At 40.5% G+C, this 19,225-nt stretch overlaps 1 protein-coding gene across 5 annotated transcripts in view; it reads left to right on the forward strand.

Annotated features, from left to right (window-relative positions):
- The window catches only part of Stim1 (stromal interaction molecule 1), a 167,165-nt gene that overhangs the window by 71,548 nt on the left and 76,392 nt on the right, over positions 1-19,225 (forward strand). For all 5 annotated transcript variants that reach the window (XM_021166505.1, XM_021166502.2, XM_029479366.1 and 2 more), the window contains one exon: positions 14,836-14,966. In XM_021166505.1, coding sequence (XP_021022164.1) covers positions 14,836-14,966 — 131 coding nt within the window. The remainder of the gene's footprint in view (positions 1-14,835; positions 14,967-19,225) is intronic.

Genomic DNA, 19,225 nt, shown 5'->3' on the forward strand with positions numbered 1-19,225 from the left:
CCCCCCCCCCCCCCCCGAATGCTGGGGTTAAAGGCATGAGCCACCTTGTCTGGCTTGTTTCTGCTTTTTAAGATAGGGTCTTATGTGGCTCAGACTGGCCTTGAAACTCCTGAACTTTCTGCCTCAATTTCCTGAATGCTGGGATTCCAGATGGGATTACTCTGACTAACTTAATAATTTTCTGTTATGATACTGTGTAGCACTTTTCTTACATAGGGTCTTATGTAGGCCGGCACTATGTATGTGAGGATGATCATTTGATGAATTTATTTGATATGAATTTTGTATATGATGACAATCTGTTTTTTTTTTTTTTAAATCAAATCATAGGGTATGATTGTGTAAGTTGTAGGGAGAATAGGAATAGATGGAAAGTTGTGTTTTATTTGTTCCTTGATATTTTTCCATTTATTCTATTTAAAAAATTTTTTATTGGAAATAGATTTTTTTCATGCAATATATTATAATCATGGTTTCCCCTTTCTCCAACTCTTCTCAGATTCTCTCCATCTGCTTAGCTATCCAACTCCATGACTTCTTTTTCTCTCTTTAGAAAATCAACAGGCTGGGCTGGAGAGATAGCTCAGCGGTTAGAGAGATAGCTCAACAGTTAAGAGCACTGACAGTTCTCCAGAGTTCCTGAGTTCAGTTCCCAGCAACCACATGGTGGCTCACAACCATCTATAATGGGATCTGATGCCCTCTTCAGGTCTGTCTGAAGATAGTGGCAGTGTACTCATGAAATAAATAAATCTTTAAAAAAAAGGAAGAAAAGAAAATCAACAGGCAAATACAACAAACAAAGCAGAATAAAAAAAGAGAAAGAACACACACACACACACATATAGGCACACATACACACACACACAAACCCATAACAACACAAAATCAGAATCTATAATATATACACAAATGACATGGAAGGTAAAATATGCTCAAGGCAATATGAGACACAAAAAAAAAAACCTCCCCCAAAACCATTGAGTTCATTTTGCATTGGCCTTCTACTGTTGGGCATGGAACCTGCCCCTAAGTGTGGTTTATATAACTAGTGAGCCTCCAATGGAGAAACTTAATTTTTCCTTTACAAGTGGTTGTGATTGGAGATAGCTTCTTTGCTAGGGATTGTAGCTCATGTCTACCTCTTCTATTCTGCTCTAGGACCCATTTGTCTTGGGCCTTATGCATGCTCCTGTAGTCAGTGGAAGTTCAGATGTGCACCAGTCCTGTTGTGTGTGGAAGACACTGTTTCCTTGGTGTTATCCATCCTCTCTGATCTTACAGTCTTTCAGCCTTGTCTTCTGTATAGTTCCTGAGCCATGAGAGGAGGGGTTTGATGTAGCCATCCTATTTAGGTCTCTCACTCTCTGCAGAGTGTTCATTTGTGGATCTCTGTATTAGTTCCCATAACTGCAGGAGGAAGATTCTCTGATGATGTCTAGTAAGACACTGATCTATGGGCATAGCAGAATATCATTGCAAGTCATTTAATTGTGGTATTCCTTTAGCAGAACAGTAGTATTTGCCCTAGGACCATGGCCTGTGTAGTCTCAGGTTCCTATCCATTTGAGCAGTGACAAGCATGGGTTCCATCTCATGGAGTGGGCTTAAATCCAATCAGATAGTGTTGGTTTCTCCTACAACATTTGTGCCACTATTGCACCAGCATATCATGTAAGCAGGCAGGTCATCATTGTAGACTGCAGAGTTGGTTAGCCCTGGCTGTCATGGGTTTCTATATGCAGACTAGAGGCTGTCCTGGAACTCATGACAATGCTATTTCGCTTCCCAATGTTGGCATTGTAGGTATGTGCTTCCATGCCTAGGCTTTTCCCCATTGAGTCTAGCAAACTTTGTCATTATTTTGCTTTAGAGATGTTAGTTAGCTTGTAGTTCATCAAAAAGTTAATCAATGGTTCAATAGTGAATAATTTTTAGGTAAAACAGAATGGGTGTGTCAAGAAAAAAATTAAGTCTGGAGAGATGGTTCAACAGTTAAGAGCACTAGATGCTCTTGCAGAGGACCCATGTTCATTCCCAACACCTGTGTGGTTCACAACCATCTGTAACTCCAGTTTCAGGGGGTTTGACTTCTTCTTCTGGTCTCCATGGGCACCAGGTATGTGTATGGTGCACATACATATGTGTAGGCAAACATTCATGTACATAAAATAAAGCAAAACAGTAGTTTAAAAAATTCATCATTCTTCTGCCTCAGCCTCCAATCATTAAAATTATGTATTTAACCACCAAAACCTGACACTACTGTGGATGCCAACAAGAGCTTGCTGATAGGAACCTGATAAAGCTGTCTCCTGAGAGGCTTTGCCAGTGCCCGACAAATACAGAAGTGCATGCTCACAGCCATCCATTGGACGGAGCACAGGGTCCCCAATGAAGGAGCTAGAGAAAGTACCCAAGGAGCTGAAGGGGTTTGCAGCCCCATAGGAGGAACATCAATATGAACTAAGCAGCACCCCCAGAGCTTCTTGGGACTAAACCACCAACCAAAGAAAACACATGGTGGGACTCATGGCTCTAGCTGCATATGTTTCAGAGGATGGCCTAGTTGGTCATCAATGCGAGGAGAGGCCCTTGGTCCTGCGAAGGTTCTATGCCCCAGTATAGGGGAATGCCAGGGCCAGGAAGCAGGAGTGGGTGGGTTGGTCAGCAGGGGGACGGGGGAAGGAATAGGGATTTTTGGAGGGAAAACTAGGAAAGGGGATAACATTTGAAGTGTAAATAAAGAAAATACCTAATTAAAAAAAGAGCTCTGGGCTGGAGAGATGGCTCAGTGGTTAAGAACACTGGTTGCTCTCCTAGAGGTCCTGAGTTCAATTCCCAGCAACCATATGGTGGCTCATAACCATCTGTAATGGGGTTTGATGTACTCTTCTGGTGTTACTCATATACATACAATAAATAAATATATCTTTTTTTTAAAAGCTCAGTTGAATTAAAAAAATATGTATTTATTTGTAGTAGTGGGAGCTAACCCAGGTCCTGGTGTCTCTTTATTACTTAAGTACATCCTTAGCTCTTTTTAATTTTTAAGAGAAAATGAGTCTCAAGAGGAGAACCTAAGAGGTTGTTAACCTCAGTGGTTAACAGTGCTTTTTTTTTTTTTCTTCCAGAGGACTCAGATTTTTCAGCATCTACATGGGAACTCACAACCATATGTAACTCCAGTTCCAGTGTTTTGACCCTCTGACTAACACAAACACTAGGCACATGCATGGTATACATACATACATTCAGGCAAAATATTCATAAAATAAAAATACATAATTATTAAAATAAAAGAATGAGCTAATTGGCAGGCAGAACTCTGATTTTTTTGATGAACTTTTTAAAGCCAGTCTGATCTACATAAGAGTTCCAGGCCAGTTAGAGCTACATAGTGAGACCTGTCTGAAAAACAAAATAAAACAAAATTAAAATACTAACCCAAGACAAGCTAATTTTAGTTTTATCCATGGACTATGTGGTTTGCTTGAATAATCTTAAATAGAAAATTGTTTTACATTTTATAGCTACAAAAAATAGTTCCTCCAAAAGGTTAAGCAATTATTTGGGCTAGTATGATAAATGAAAGAATCCTACAGTACAATTAAGAATGGCTTGAGGTAGTTTAGCCCAGGCTGGCCTCAAACTCAAAGCAATCCTCCACCCCTGTCTTCACAAGTGCTGGGGTTATAGGTGTGAGCTTCCATGCCTGGTTTGGCTTGAGTCAGTTTAGACTATAAAAATTAGCATTCTCAATTTTTCTTATGTATTCAAATTCTCAGTCTCTAACAGGGCTTTCTTGTGTTTATTTTCTAGAAGTGTTTATTTTATTCTTAGTTCCAACCTATTCTAGTTCCTGTTCTTAGCAACAGTGCTCTGTTCTTTAAATCCCCATTTCTAACTTTGATTTAGATTCCATCAACTTATTCCAGTCTTAGCTCCCTTAATTTCCCAAACATTTACCATCTACTATGTGCTTAAGTAGAGATGAATACAAATCTAGTTCTTGCTTTGACTTAGTCTTAGTTACGTTTCTGTTACTATGAAGAGGCACCATGACCAAGGCAACTTATAAAGAAAGTATTTAACTGGGTGCTTGCTCATAGTTTCAGAGCACCAGTGAGTTCATAATCATAATCTTGGGGAGAATGGTGACAGGCGGACTGACAGGAAGGCATGGCGTTATAGCAACATTTGAAGACTTACATCTGATCCGTTAAGAAGCAGGAATCATGGAGGGTGTATGGAAACACACACACACACAGCCTGGCAGGGGTTTTTGAAACATCAAAGCCAACTTCCGGGGGGCACATCTCTAACACCTCCTACTTTTTTGAACAGTTCTATCAACTAGACACCACCCATTTAAATATCTGAGCCTGTGGGCGACATTCCCACTCACCTGCCACAGACTGTCAGTGATTAGATGGACAAGTACAATGGAGAACATGATAGTAATCAAATGCTTATTATATGCCATATTTGAGTTGAAGTAGTTTGTGTGTATCAGTTTGTTAAATTCTCACACCCCATGAAGTAGATTCTATATTTTACAGATAGATACAGAGGCAGAAAATTCAAATAAATGTTTTAGGTTACAATAGAAGCACAAGGCCTTAAAGAATATAAACATAGATTAAGGACTCCTAACCAAACCTTAATGATCAGTGTAGAGAAGCCCCTAAGAAGTAGAAAAAGCCTGAGTAGAATATTGAAATTTGAGTAGAAATTTGTCAGGCATGGAATGAGGCAGGTTCCTGTAGGCAGAAGAAAACTTACAAAGCCAGCAAGTGAACCTTGCTCATTTATGAAATGGAAAGTAACTAGGAATGGTGGGAATGTAGGGTGTATGTGAGTGGCAGGAGAGAGGATAATAATGCAACCCTTATATTAGCCACTGAGCATCTGAAGCCTTGAAAATGTCCACGAGGCAATCAGTGGATGCTAAAAGATGCCTTGGGATGAGAGCTAGCGTTGTATCCTAAGCTGACCTTAAACCTGTGGCAGGCCTCATGCCTCGGCTTTTGAAGGTTTTAATTTATAGGTATGCACTATCATACTTGACATACAATAATTATTATATCAAATTCTTTGAAATACTTCTATAGCACTTTAGAATTTCATTAATGAAGATGTGTTTTAGAAATAAAATTTTTCAGGCTGGGGAAAGGGCACATTGGTTAAGAGCAACTGTTCTTCCAGAAAACCCAAGTTTGTTTCACATTATCCATGTCAGGCATTTTACAACCACCTGTAACTCCAGTTCCATGGATTCTGACATCCACTCTGGCTTCTTTGGGAACCTGCATACACATGCTATACACTCATATATACACACATAAATCAAACTAAATCTTTAGAAAAAAATAAGACTTTCACTGAAATGATTGTAGATTTACATGCAGTTTTAAGTAGTATGGAGACATCACTGGGAAACATTACAATTTCTCTCCACAGTGTCAATTTGGAAGAAAAAAAAGTAATAGAATATTACTACCAGGATATTGGCATTGATACACTCTACTGATCTTGTTCAAGTTTCTTGTACATGTGTGTGCATGCATATCCACAAAGGATTTTTTTTTCTGCAGAACAAAATCTAATAAATTTAAATTTCAGAAAAATTATGATTACTTGATAAGGGATGAGTCTGAAAGAAACGAAACAGACAGAGATCATTGAGGAGATTTTTGTATTTATCTAGGGCACTAAGCTCTCTTGATTGGGATGGCCTTTACAGTAGAGGTCTGACCTTCAGAAATCAGTTCTGACTTGTGAGGATGAGGAAGCAGGTCTATAAGGAGGCTTAGGCATACTTCATTCTGGATGGTCCTCACTCATGAGGAATTCTGCCACATACTGAGAAAGGCCGTGGTATAGAAAGTCACTCTGAAGCTACAGCTTCTTCTTAGAGTTGAATTCAAGGCTTTTCAACAGATGTTCTTGGCTGTCTTCTCCTCGGAGGAGACGGAGGGTCCATTGACCTTTTATTGTTTGAGTAGAAGTTTGTGTGGGATAGAAAAGTAATGTGGTCTCCTGGGGAGTTTAGTAGTGATTCTCTGGTAAGCCAGTGAACAGCACATCCAGGAAATCTGAGTCCATCTTCCTATTGCTATGGAAACTGGAATCCACATTGGTTTTTTATTTATTTATTTTTTTACTATGGTTAGTGTGTGCTTGATTCCTCAGTATTAATGTCTTCAAAGCATTTGTCACTGTGCTTTTGGCACGGTTGTGATTGAGCTGTGATAGTTGCTGGAACCAGCCTCATTTCTAAACCAGGTGTAGGTTATAGACCTGCTTATAGACCTGCTTCTTCATCCTCACAAGTCAGGACTGATTTCTGAAGGTCAGGCCTCTACTGCAAAGGCCATCCCAATCAAGAGAGCTAAGGGGTGTAACCCACTGGTTGTGTGTGTGTATAATATATATTTTCCACTGATAGTTTAAACACTTTTTGTTAGCACTGTGCACAGTCTCTCTCTGGGCCTTTCCTTAGGTCTCTAATGCATTTCTAAAACTTTTCTCAGTAGAAATCTGTCTTGAGTTGTCTTTAATTATGTTTTTGGCTATCCCAGACTCTGACAAGTGTTGGCTAGGGCACAAGAATGTTGGGTCAGCCTCCAAGTCAGAGAACTTGGGGTAGTTTTTGAGCAAGTGTGTTGATTTAATTCCTCTGAGACTGGCCTTTTTTCTTGGCATAGACAGCTTTAGCATATAAAGACCTGTGGCATGTGTACCCCAAAGCTGGGAAAAGCAAATCTTCAAAGAATGTATACAACTTTAAGTTATTCTTACATCAGAAACTGTGTTGCCTAGTGCTTGGCTAGATACAGGGGAACACGAGAAAAATCAAAGGCTGCTCTGGTAAAGTAGAACACAGAGAACTGACAAATGAACAACTAACATTGCTGTAGGGTTACTGCTTTTCAAAGGACCTTGCTGATTTTTCGGATAAAACTAATCCTGCCTAATAGTAGCTGATGCTTGTAATCCCAGTACTTAGGGAGCTGAGAGAGAATTGCCATGAGATATATATTGAGTTCAAGCCTGGAACACATAGTGAGTTTAAGGCTACCTATGACCCTGTCTCAAACAAACAAACACATAAAGCAAATAACAGGGTGGGAGAAAGAGAGAAAAATGAATGCTTAGGCATAGTAGTCAACATGTATGAAAGAATTTAAAGATGCACATTTGCCATTTCTGTAATTCAGAATGTGTTTCAGGAATTCAGAGGGTAAGCATAGAGGAGATCCTGGAGGTCAGAAAAGGGTTTTATTATTTTGACTTCCTAGTGCCTTTAACTAGCTTGACTAGTTCTGATTTCAATAATTTGTTGCTTAAAAGTGTTAAGTGAAAAGCTGAAATGAACTGGGGACAGATACTTTTAAACCAGTCAGGAAGGATACAGAGACAAAAGCCAGGAAAATGGGCTGCTTAGCAGTAGTTACAGTTCTGAGAGACTGAGGAAAAGGCAAAAGCAATTAGAATGCAGAAGGAACCCATGACACTGAGGTCCTGGCCTGCTTGGTAGGAACTCCCTGTAGGGATTAACCATTTTCTTTTTGAAGAAGGCTACTTGTGAGAGCAAAGTTTGAAGAAAAAAAAAAGGAGGGGAAGAATGTAGCTGTAGAGGCTACGGCGGCTTAGTGAGGCCTTGCCATCCAGCGGAGGCTCAGGTTTGCTTCTCTTTTCTTACGGGCGTCTCCTCTTCCCTCGTTCTTACAGAGTGCCAGAGCTAATATTCTTCTCTAGTGACCTGTCAACTTGTTTTTAAAACCTAGCGAGAAAGTGAGAAAGGAACTTTTGGCCACTTTTTACCAGAGAGTAAATTGGTCAGTGTTTGGATTAGATCTTTCCAGATACTTGGTACCTTTTTCAAAGCATTATAATACAGGCACACAAAGATTGCAAAGTAGCTAGAGGAAACTGTATTCAAAAGCAAAGCAATTGTACAGATCAAAATACTCTGTAACCAAGTAGTCAGTCACCCGAGTAAGAAAGTACTTAAGTACTTAAGTTATTGTCTGGGGCTTCCTTTTATGGTCTAGGAGAAGGAGTTTGGTTATTAGGAGGCACAACCACGGTGGTTCTCTATTTTGATTGACATACTGCATACTGACAACTCACACCCCCACCCTGTACAAGCCCTTTCTACATCACCCCAACTCCTCCTCACAAATCTTTCACTTGATTTTTTAGTTTTGTGATTCACGAAGATTAACCAGAGCCATCTTTGAAGCTGTGAGACTAGAGCTATCTATTAGAACTCGGTACTCTCAGCAATGGGTATACAACTGATGACAGTGGTTCACCCTTTCTTAGACTCTATCATTGACCAATAGTTCAGAGGTAAAGAGCAGTGTGTCATGAGACCCCCACCCTCTTTCCTTGACTTATTGGGTCTTATGTGGGCCCAGTGCAAGCTACTACAATTGTTAGGAATTAATGGTTAACCAGGTCTACAGAATAGCATTTTGTAGCCCTTCACTCTATTTTCTGGTTTTTAAAAACTTTCTGGACTCTCTTCAACAATGTTCCCTGAGCTTTAAAGGGGCTGGTATAAGGCCCACAATCATTGCTTAGATTTTGCATCTTGGGCAGCCAGTATTCTCTGCATTCACTGCCCTTCAGTATAGGGAGAGGCTTCTCTGATTTAGGCTGGGAACAGCTTTTGTCTATGTGTATAAGCAGAGGTATTTAGAAGACAGTTTGCTGATATATCAACAATAGGTTTAGAGCTTGGGCCTGTGACCTCTCTAGACCTGGGTTGTTAGCTGGGCTTACAATACTAGCTGTAGGGTGCCTATTTACTTCCCTGACTCTACTCCCCAAACAGGCCTTAAATGCAATCAGAGGGAAGTTGGTCATGCCCACCACAGTCAAGCCTTTATTGTGCTGGTGAGCATATACTGCCTGGCAATGTTGTTTTGAGATGGAATCTTATTGCTTATTGTTGGCTGGCCTGGAACTTGCTATATAGACTAGGCTGGTTAACTGGTGGTGGTTCTCTTGGCTCAGATTATAAGTGTGCACCATTGTACCTAGATAATACATCAGATATCAAGTTACTATGCTGAATTCTTATGGCTTTCATTGCTTGGATTATCCTCCCTTCTGTTCCCACCATCTTTGATCTGTACTTTAAGTGCATGCGTGCGTGTGTGCCTGTGTGTGTGTGTTCCTGTGTGTGTGTGTGCCTGTGTGTGTGTGTTCCCATACCATTGTGAGGAAGGTAGAGGGTGGCATCAGGCTTGCTATGTAGAGTAGGCTGGCCTGGAACTTGTGGTGCTCCCCCTACTTCTCTGTCCTGAATGCTGGGATTATAGGCTTGTGCAACCACTCTGTTTTTGATAAATGACCCCTGGGAGAGAAGTAAGCTCTCGGAGTTTTGAATCTTGGGTTATTACTGTCAGTGCTGCTTGAAAAACTGAAGGCAGCCCCAGTTTTGTTCAGAGGAAAGGCTCTAAAGCTCTTCTGGATTCCTGCCTCCTGCTGAGAACTGGGTCTCTTCGTGGACACGAGGACATGGTGTTCTAATAAGTGCAGGAACATCTCTCAAATTGGCTGGATTGTACACATCCCAGTGACCTGATCTTTCTCCTTGGTGACTAGACTTGCTATGTGTTTCACTGGGGACCTTTCCCCTCTCAACACTAAATCTGTATCCATAGTCTTCATATCTCTAGTCAGTCCACTCATCTACTCTGCCCTGCTCATCTCCACTTTAGTTTCCTTGTAACTTTGTCTCTGAAACTTCTGTTTCTTGACCAGATCTGAGAGTCTTCCCAGGGTTAATATTCTCAGTCTGAAACTTTTGATCTCTTTCTGAGGGCAAGGGTTTATCTCTTCATTCAGTTAGCCAGCCAGCATTTGCTGATTTCATGCTTGACATGGAGAATGTTAGCAGTGATGATAGACTGGACTCTCGGGAATAAAATGAGTTAAACTTGGTTCTTGCCCTTTTCTGGATGTGGCATGTGAACAACGCGGAACATGAAAATTCATATGCTGGAACTATGTACAAAGCGCTATGAAGCATGGGACAGTGAGCAGTACATGACTAACTCTGCCTTGGGGAGAGAACTTCGAATTTCCTCTGGAATAGTAAGAATAGTAAGAGGCTGCTTATGTCTTAAAGGATTCGGCTCTCTCATTCCATCATGTGAGCTCCAGATACCTAACTCTGAATTCCCTCCTGAAGGTTGAGGAGTGAGACTGAAAGTCTCTTAGCCTTGGCTTGGCCTTTCTTATGACCAGCTCCCATCCTGATGCTGCTCAGAGGTTGCATTAGGATATGCCATCAGCATACAAAGATACCCTTATCATTTTGAAAAATTACAAGGAGTTTAGGAGATGTATGTCTGAAAATAGCAATGGAGATTAATATGTATGCACATGTAAATACATGCTGTGTTCAAGGGACATAATTTAATAAAGCTCTGCTTCCTGGAGAAGATTGATGGTTATCTGAAGGGAAAGCACCAGAAAAGGGCATCAGAATCCCTGGAACCTGAGTTAACAAATAGTTCTTAGTGTCCATGGAGGTGCTGAGAATCAAACCTCAGTCCTCTGGAAGAACAGCCAGTGCTCTTAACTGGTGAGCTTTCTTCTCAGCTCCCCTGACCCCTTTAAGACTAGGTCTTATTTTGAATTTCAAGCTGACTTGAAACTGGTGGTGAGCTGCTTCCTGGCATTCTATGGTTATAGGCTTGAGTATTAGTAACCAACATGACATTTTTTTGGAAACTGAACGAAATGAATGTTTTACTTGAAGGAAAACAACTGATAATATTTGCTGCCAATTGTAAAATTCCCAATTTTTAAGTGAAAATTAAGTTTCTGAAAATTTATATCAGTTACTGTGTGTTTGATAGCTTTTCTGATTAAATCACTGGTGACATTAATGATTATGATTATTTTGATATTGTCTAAATAGAATGTGTCAACATTTGAATATTCTGCATAACCTAGATCCCAGCATTTCCCAATGAGCTGTGTATCATATTACAAAACCATGCATATATAAAAAGATTCATTCAAAGTACAAGATAGACCAATGAATATGAATGTTACAGAGTTCAACAAGTTTATTCATATAGTTTCAGATTTGCAGGTAGTCTTAAACTAACCCTGACCACGTATCAAGTTTAGATACAAAAGCAGAGAATAGCCATAGTTTTTATCTGAAGAAGCTAATAAAATAACTCCCTCCCCTTTCCAACTATATGTCTGTGTTTGATCCTCAGTGAAAGCTGTATTACAACAGCTTAAATGTGAAAGTAGATACAAAAATGTGAAGCAGTCCTCCCCTTCTCATGAAGATGTTTTCAGAAAATCTTTTTACAGTCTCAGATATCTAGGCAGGCCTAAATTCAGTATGTAGCTAAGGATGGCCTTGAACTTCTGATCTTCGTGCTTCTCCCCCCTCAAGAGCTGAGATTGCAGGCTTTGCGCACTCTACCAACTGACCTGCATTTTCCAGCCCAGAAAACATAATTAGTTTTCACAAGCATGCTGTTTTCCTTAACTTGTTAGGAACATCATTGTATATATGTATGGTGTGTATGTGTGCATGTGTGTGTACATGTGCACACATGCAAGCTTATGTCCAGGCTTACACATGCCATGGCTCGTCTAGAGACCAGAGGGTGAAACTTTCAGAACTTAGTTTTCTTTGTTCCATGTAAGTTCTGGGAATTGAAGTCAGGTCATCGGCTTACACAGCAAGCAGCTTTACCCACTGAACTGTCTTGTTGGCCCTCTGGTAGACACCAGATAAATATCAAACAGTTCTTTGGGATTAAAAAATTTGACTAAAAAGTTTGGGTATGGTGGTACACACCTTTAATCCTAGCACTTGGGAGGCAGAGGTTGGTAGTTCAAGGCCAGCTGGTTTACAAAGTGAGTTCCAGGACAATCAGAGCTGTTAAACAGAGAAATCCTGTCACAAAACAAAACAAAACAAACAAATGAAAAAGAGTTTGACTATATACAGAAGTCATGAGACTAAAAGTTCAAGAACTTGGGCCTAGGCCTTGATCTTCTTTTTGCTTCTAGTTATTTTCTTTTGTTCTCCCTAGAGTTAATATATTAAGGTATTCTTTAAATATTTTTTTTTCAGAGCATCTTATCAAGAAATTAGACTTTGGTTGCTGCTAGGGATGTGCTGACCTTAATTTGTGGAGATCACAGTCAAGCGGCATAATGTTAAAAAGACAGTTGTAGCACTGTGTGATGTAGCACTGTGTGATGTAGATGTTACTAGTGATGCAAGTAAACGTGGAGGGAGTTCAGGTCATTGTTAGAGTCTTACACTGAATCAGTGTCTAGTCACTTAGAACGGGTGTCTTAAATCTTTCCCATATGTGACCTCTTTTTGCTTGAGATATTTTATGTAACTCCAGTTGTACAAGTATACAAAGCTGGGATTCTACTTCACACCTGTTCCAGCTTGGGGAAACAGAAACAGTAGGATGCCTGGGGCTGGCTAGCCACCTAGCCCAACAGAATTGGTGAACATCAGTTTCAGTGATAGACTGTCTCAAAAAAATAAGGCTTACGCTTGTAATTCCAGCACTCTGGAGGTACAGGTAGGCAGGTCCTTTTGAGTTTGAGACCAGCCTGGTCTATATAATAAGTTCTGGGTTAGCTAAGCTACATAGCAAGACCTTGTCTCATCCCTTCTCCCCCCCAAAGTCTGAAATCTGAGCCGAGGTATTTTCAGGCAAGTGTTTCTTGGAGTTGTGTGGTGTGATGGCCTGCACTATGCAAAGTCAGCATGTCGTGCGTTCAGAACCAAGGCTGCAGTGAAGTTTCACAGCCCAGTATGGTAACACCTCAGAGTCATTATGCATTTTATTTTGAATTAATTTTTGGTCATTGCATGTTCAGAGCCTTTTTGTCTTGCCACCTTTTGCATTTCAACTCCCACATTCAGTTATGTAACCAACAATTTAAGAAGCTGTGACGCAAGTGGCAGGGCTAATCACTCACATTCAGAGAGAACTGAGGCTGCTTTGATTCTTCTAATTCTGTCAGGAAAAGTCAGTTATGTGAAGATGGAAATTATTCACCTGCTGATCGAGAAGGGAGAAAGAATATTGGAAATGTATTGAATATCAGATTATTTTCAAAATTATTTATTTATTTATTTATTTATTATTTTATGTAACAACAGGATCTCATGTCATCCAACCTGGCTTTGGTTTCCCTAAGTAGTCAAGACTCCCAGTGCTCCTGATTCTGTTATTATGCCTGGGCAACACCATGCCTAGTATGAGAGGTGCTTTAATGAATACACACACAAATTCTCACAAAAAGTGCATTTAGCAGATTATTACTTCATTTTGCAGATGAGAAAAGGAGGTGGGAAATAGTTCAACCACTGTCTAATGCCACGTAGTTTATAGTTGATTAAGGATGAAATTTTGTTTTTTATTTGTTTTTTATTTTATTTTTTTGATTTTTCAAGACAGGGTTTCTCTATGTAGCCTTGGCTGTCCTGGAACTCACTCTGTAGACTAGGCTGGCCTTGAACTCAGAAATCCGCCTGCCTCTGCCTCCCAAGTGCTGGGATTAAAGGCATGCACCACCACACCCGGTTTAAGGATGGAATTTTGGTGTATGTGTTTTTGACATTTAATTCAGGATTCTTTCATTGTAGTAAAAAAAATGTATTGATAAATGAGTAGATCTCTTATGGTATTCCAGATGGCTGTGGGAAGCTTGCTGTGTGGAAGATACAGAAAAGGTCTCAGGGAGGACAAGGAGACAGCTTAGGAAATGCTCAGATGAAGGAATTATTTGTAAATTTTGGCTGACATGGTTTTCTGGATATGGTTCTAACACTATGTGGGACATCAAACTTTTGTCCTCTCTTAGCCTCATCCCCTTAATCCTCTATGCTAGAGGTTGCCAGAAGCAAAGGTCACCTGTCTGTCTGCTCAGGTTACATATCAGAGCCTGTTGGTAGGAATACAAATGTCTTGCAGTTGCCATAGGCCTTTGGGGAAAGTGCTGGGTGACCTTAGAGAATGTCCAGCCTTAAGGCCTTTGGTCACTGGAGCCTGGTAAACTATTTCCATTATTTTAAAAAGCCTACTAAATCTGCATAACACTTATGAAAGCATTATATGTACCTTTAGTGACAAAGTAAGAGGCTGAGTCCCTAGGTGGGCTCAGAGGAGAGGCTTCTGTGGATAGGCTATAGCAGGACTAAGGGTAAATCTGAAGAGACTGGACTGGAGGATAGGAAGGACAATAAAAGTCACCTACCTTTATTGATGTGTGAGGTTTGCCTAGTTAGGCTATGGTCGATATTATATGTGTTTCTAATGACAAAGTAAACAAAAAGGAAAACTACAACATTTAGTTAGACATTCGAATTGCTTTAGTGCTAAAAACATTATATGAATTTACATTTGTTTATTTGACCAATAATTATATTTAAATAACATAGTTCCTTGATTATTAGTGAGTACAACCCTTTTTTCCTGTATGTATTGTCCCTTTGGTTTTCCACTCTGACTTTTAAGATATCTCTTTGTGCTGTTGTCAGTGTCCTAGAGCAGGCCTAGCCCTAAGTTAGACTGGCCTGCTGGAGAGTATGAGGATGCTAAAGCATTGCTTCTGTATGGGGAAGCGCAACACAGTTTCCAAGAGATGGGTGAAGGTTGGATGATGCGCTCCCGTCACTGTATATGTAGCTGATTAAAATGCTTCTATGAGGAGTCAGGAACTGGAAGCTAAGATTGCTGACACAAGAGACTGGTGGGGGCTGAGTGGCATCTCTGAGTAATGGTGTCCCTTGGTTTTTCCATACAGAGTTTTGCCGGATTGACAAGCCCCTGTGCCACAGTGAGGATGAGAAGCTCAGCTTTGAGGCCGTCCGCAACATCCATAAGCTGATGGATGACGATGCCAATGGTGATGTGGATGTGGAAGAAAGTGATGAGGTAATCTTTCTTACCTTCTATGGCTCTTCCCTCTGTGTGTGAAATGATCCCTGAAAGCTGCCTAGACTAATCTGTGTGGAAAGACGGCCTCTGCTTGTTGCCTTCTAGGAATTAATTCCTGTCAGGTGGGATGATGCCCAGCAGAACAGGTCTCCGTTTGCTGACTGGTGGATAGCATAACACTGACCTAACTATTTGGGAGGGAAGGGGATTCCTCCGATGGTCTCACAGTCTCTAGTTTCCCTGGGTCTTTAATGTGGTCTTGCTGTGGAAAGAGAATGTTAATCTGTATTCAGCCTTCTGTTGGTATGTGAGAAAGAAGGCAAACTCCTCATAGTTCCTGACTCCTCATAGAAGCATTTTAATCAACAACATATGCAGATCCCACCTTTTGGGGTTTTATATTCTTATTTGGGAGGAAGAAGCAAATCTCAGGATGGTCAGTCTATCTTTAAAGGCATAGTTTACAGAAGCCAGGTAATAAGAACTAAAGAAAGAAAACTCTTAAAGAGAGCTGCTTGACTGTTGTACTTTGGCATTACTGTAGTTCCAGGTCAGCAGAGCCCAGAGTAAAGAATCATCACGTAGGAAAGATGTGAAGGTTTCTTATTTCAAGCTCAACACAAACCAGCAGTTTGTTGAAGCTACAAGGCCATGCTAAATCTTCAATAGTCACATAGTGTACATTAGGACAGAGAAGCCTAGTCTCTTCTTTTTGTAAATAGTCTACCTTTGAGTCTGCAAAAGAAGCAACTGGTTTCTGGTTGTTGTGACAAAATATCTGAGAAAACTGACTGAAGGAGGGAAGGATTTATTGTAGCTCATTGTTTGAGAATTGTTTCCGGGCTGTAGTTAGGTAGACTAATCATTTTAAGGAGCACATGACAGAACCGAGGTCCCCACATCATGGCAATTAGAAAACAGAGAGAACAGAACGCGGTCTTCTTAGGTTATACCCATACACACCACTGTATTTCCTACAACTATATTATTAATCCACCAGAACAATAATCCATTGATAAGCCTGAGCTTTTGTGATCTAATCATTTCTCAGTGATGAGACTGGTCAATTATCACATTAAACCCCTGACATTGAAGTAATATATTTGACTTCAAATACAGAAGGAGTTGAGAGGTCAGATTTTGAAAATGACAAATTGGCTGAGCATTGTGGTTCAGCCTGCACATGCCTAGTCCTGTTCATACCCAGCACTCTGGATGTGGAGGAAAGAGGATCAAGCCGAGTCTGCCAAGGCTACGGCTACATTAGACCTTCTCTAAAGCAAATGATAATGAAAACTGTGGAACTAGTTGTCATTGATTGATCTTTTACTCTACGTGAGACAGCAATAAGCTCTTTACATAGTTACTCTAATATTCTTAACAGTCTTCGGAAATTGGTTTTATTATTAGGGAACTGAGATGCTAGAAAGTCTTAACATTTATTTAAAGATACATACTAAATTTGGGCCTCTATCTGATTTCAAAGCCCATGCTGTTATGTATTGTATTGTTTCCTTTATTTTAAATGTAGAACAGGGCCAATTAAAAGCCAGGTTTATTTTTCTGGGATAAATAATTGCTTAATAGTTAGAGATATTTTGTTATAGAGGAGATCGGCTCATTAAATATTGAATCCTCTGTCATTGAAGACAGGGCAAGTAGAAAACAGCATTCTGCTAATTGATTGGTAGAGGGGATTCTTCTGTAAAGATCAATAATGTGTAAGGAATTGAAGGGTGACTAAAGGTAGAATTTGAACAGACTAGGAGTGGTCGGGCACCTGAGCTGCAGAGACAGCATGATGCACGTATAGCTGTGGTGAGAGCACAGTGGAGCGGGTTGGTTAAACCAAGGAACCAATCGCTGAACTAAAGATTGGCAAGGAACATGGGGCCCCAGATGCTTTGTATTTATTGAGTCTGGTAATTAGAAGCTAAACAGGCCCAACAACTATGGGCAAGGCATTTACATTTTTAGTCTTATCTAGAAATATTACTGGCCTTCAGGGGACCATGTTCCTGTTAGGAAAGAGGTCGAGAAATATCCTGATCATTTTTCTAGCATTGCCTGGAGACTGGAGAATGAAGAGCTCAGCAACTGAAAAAGTGATGTAGTAAGGGCTGGAGAGAGGGCTAGAGGTCAAGAGCGCTTGTTGCTCTTACAGATGACCAGGGTTTAGCTCTAAGTATCAACGTGGGGGCTTACAACTGTCTGTAACTCTCGTTCCAGGGGATCCAACATCCTCTTGACTGCCACAGGTACAATGCAGGGAAAACAGATATTCAAACACAGAAAATAAGTAAATCTTTTTTTATTTTTTGAAAAGTAATGTAACAGCACATGGGAGGCAGAAGCAGGAGGATCTCTGTGAATTTGCGGCCAGCCTGGTCTAAAGAGTGAGATCCTGTCTCAAAAATAATGTTGATATAATACAAGCTCTGCACATTTCTGAATATCTTTGTCAACACTCCTCCTTTTTTCACATTCTGTTGAGTTGCTTTGTCAAAGAGGAAAGGAAGAAAATGTTCTCTTAGAGGAATCCTAGAGGAATGTTACCACAACAAAAATCTCATCAGCACAAACTGTTCTAAAATAACACAAACGCTGTCACCCACTTTCGCACCCCAGTGGTGAGATGATGTTCTTTTTCAGCACAGCTTCTGCCTTGCCTGGGCTGCCCTCTTCTCACTGTAACCTCAGATCTCTGTGGTTAGAGGTTAGAGGTTCACTATTGTGCAGTTTCATGGTCACTTGTCATCTTGAGACCTAGAGTGAGAAACTAGTAAAACTGTGTGTGCTTCATTTGTCTAAACATGTGTGAGACAGAGTGGCGTTCAGGATCTAGCTAGAAAGTTAGGTAGATATAGCAGAGCTGAGGTAATGGTGGTAAGGTGGTGTAGAAAAATTCCTGTTGCACTGGTTGCCAGAGACCTCAGACTTTTGTGACCTATCTAAGCATACTGCAGATTATCCAGGAAGTCTGAAAGGATTAAAACCTCATTTAAGCCAGGTGTGCTGTCACAAGCCTGTGATCCCAGATACTTGAAAAGCTGAGGAAGGAAGCAAGTTCAAGGCCTGCCTGGGCTTACAGAGTTTAGAACTAGTCTGGGTAACTAAGTGAGTGAAAATTAGTAAAAGAGCTTGGGATATATATCACAGTGGTAGTTTGCTAGCATGCATGAAGTACTAGGTTTAATCTCTAGTACACCTTCTCCCAAAGCCCACTTTATTCTGCCTCATACTGGTAAGTTTTTCAGATAACCAAAAGAACTGAAAGGTTTACCTCAGTGCTAAGTTTTAAAATTTTTTTGATGCTTTGGCCTCATGAATGCTAGGTAATTGCTCTGCCTCTGAGCCACATTCCACAACTCATTTTGTGTGTTTTGTTGAGATACGAACAGGCTTCTGCTCTGAAGCTTGGGTATGCCTGGTTCTGATTATTAGCCTAGGCAGACCTCAAACTCAAAAGTCCTCCTGCCCCTGGCTCCACAGTCCTTGAATTACAGGTGTGAACCACCATTGCCGGGCAGGAATGGTTTCTTAGTAAGTCAAGGGTTTTTCTAAGCTAGCAGTATGGGAACTCCTGAGCTGGTAATGAAACTATCTATAGGTAAAGGATTTGCTTAATGTTAGATTATCCTGATAGTCTAAGGTAAACTATAAAAATACTATCTTACTTTAGTTAGACTAGATTCTTTTAAAAATAACTGTTCTGGTTATACGTGTATGTGTGTGTGTGTGTGTGTGTGTGTGTGTGTGTGCACATGTATGTCTACTTAGGATATGTATGTGGAAGTCAGAGGACAGTTTTCAGGACTTGGTTCTCCCCTTCCTTCCTATATGAGTCTAAGCTGTTGAACTCAGGCTATCAGGTGTGACCTCTGAGCCATCTTATTGGGACCTCTGTGGTTCCCCCTCCCCCGCCCAGATAGAGTTTTATGTATCCTAGGAGATTTACTGAGAAAGACACCAGTGGGTGACTGCTTATGCTTGGGAGAGAAACAGCAAAGAATTAAGTGGGTAGCAGATTTTTAAAAAATTATTTATTCATTTTTATTTTATGTACATTGGTATTCTGCCTGCTTGTATGTGTGAATGAGGATGTCCGATCCCCTGAAACTGGAGTTACAGACTGTTGTGAACTGTTATGTGGGTGCTGGGAATTGAACTCAGGTCCCTTTTGAAGAACAGACAATACTCTTAACCACTGAGTGATTTCTTTGGCCCCAAGGCAAGCTTTATATAAGGTTTCTCAG

The sequence above is a fragment of the Mus caroli genome, chromosome 7 (genome assembly GCF_900094665.2).
Source record: "Mus caroli chromosome 7, CAROLI_EIJ_v1.1, whole genome shotgun sequence".
Taxonomy (NCBI): Eukaryota; Metazoa; Chordata; class Mammalia; order Rodentia; family Muridae; genus Mus; species Mus caroli.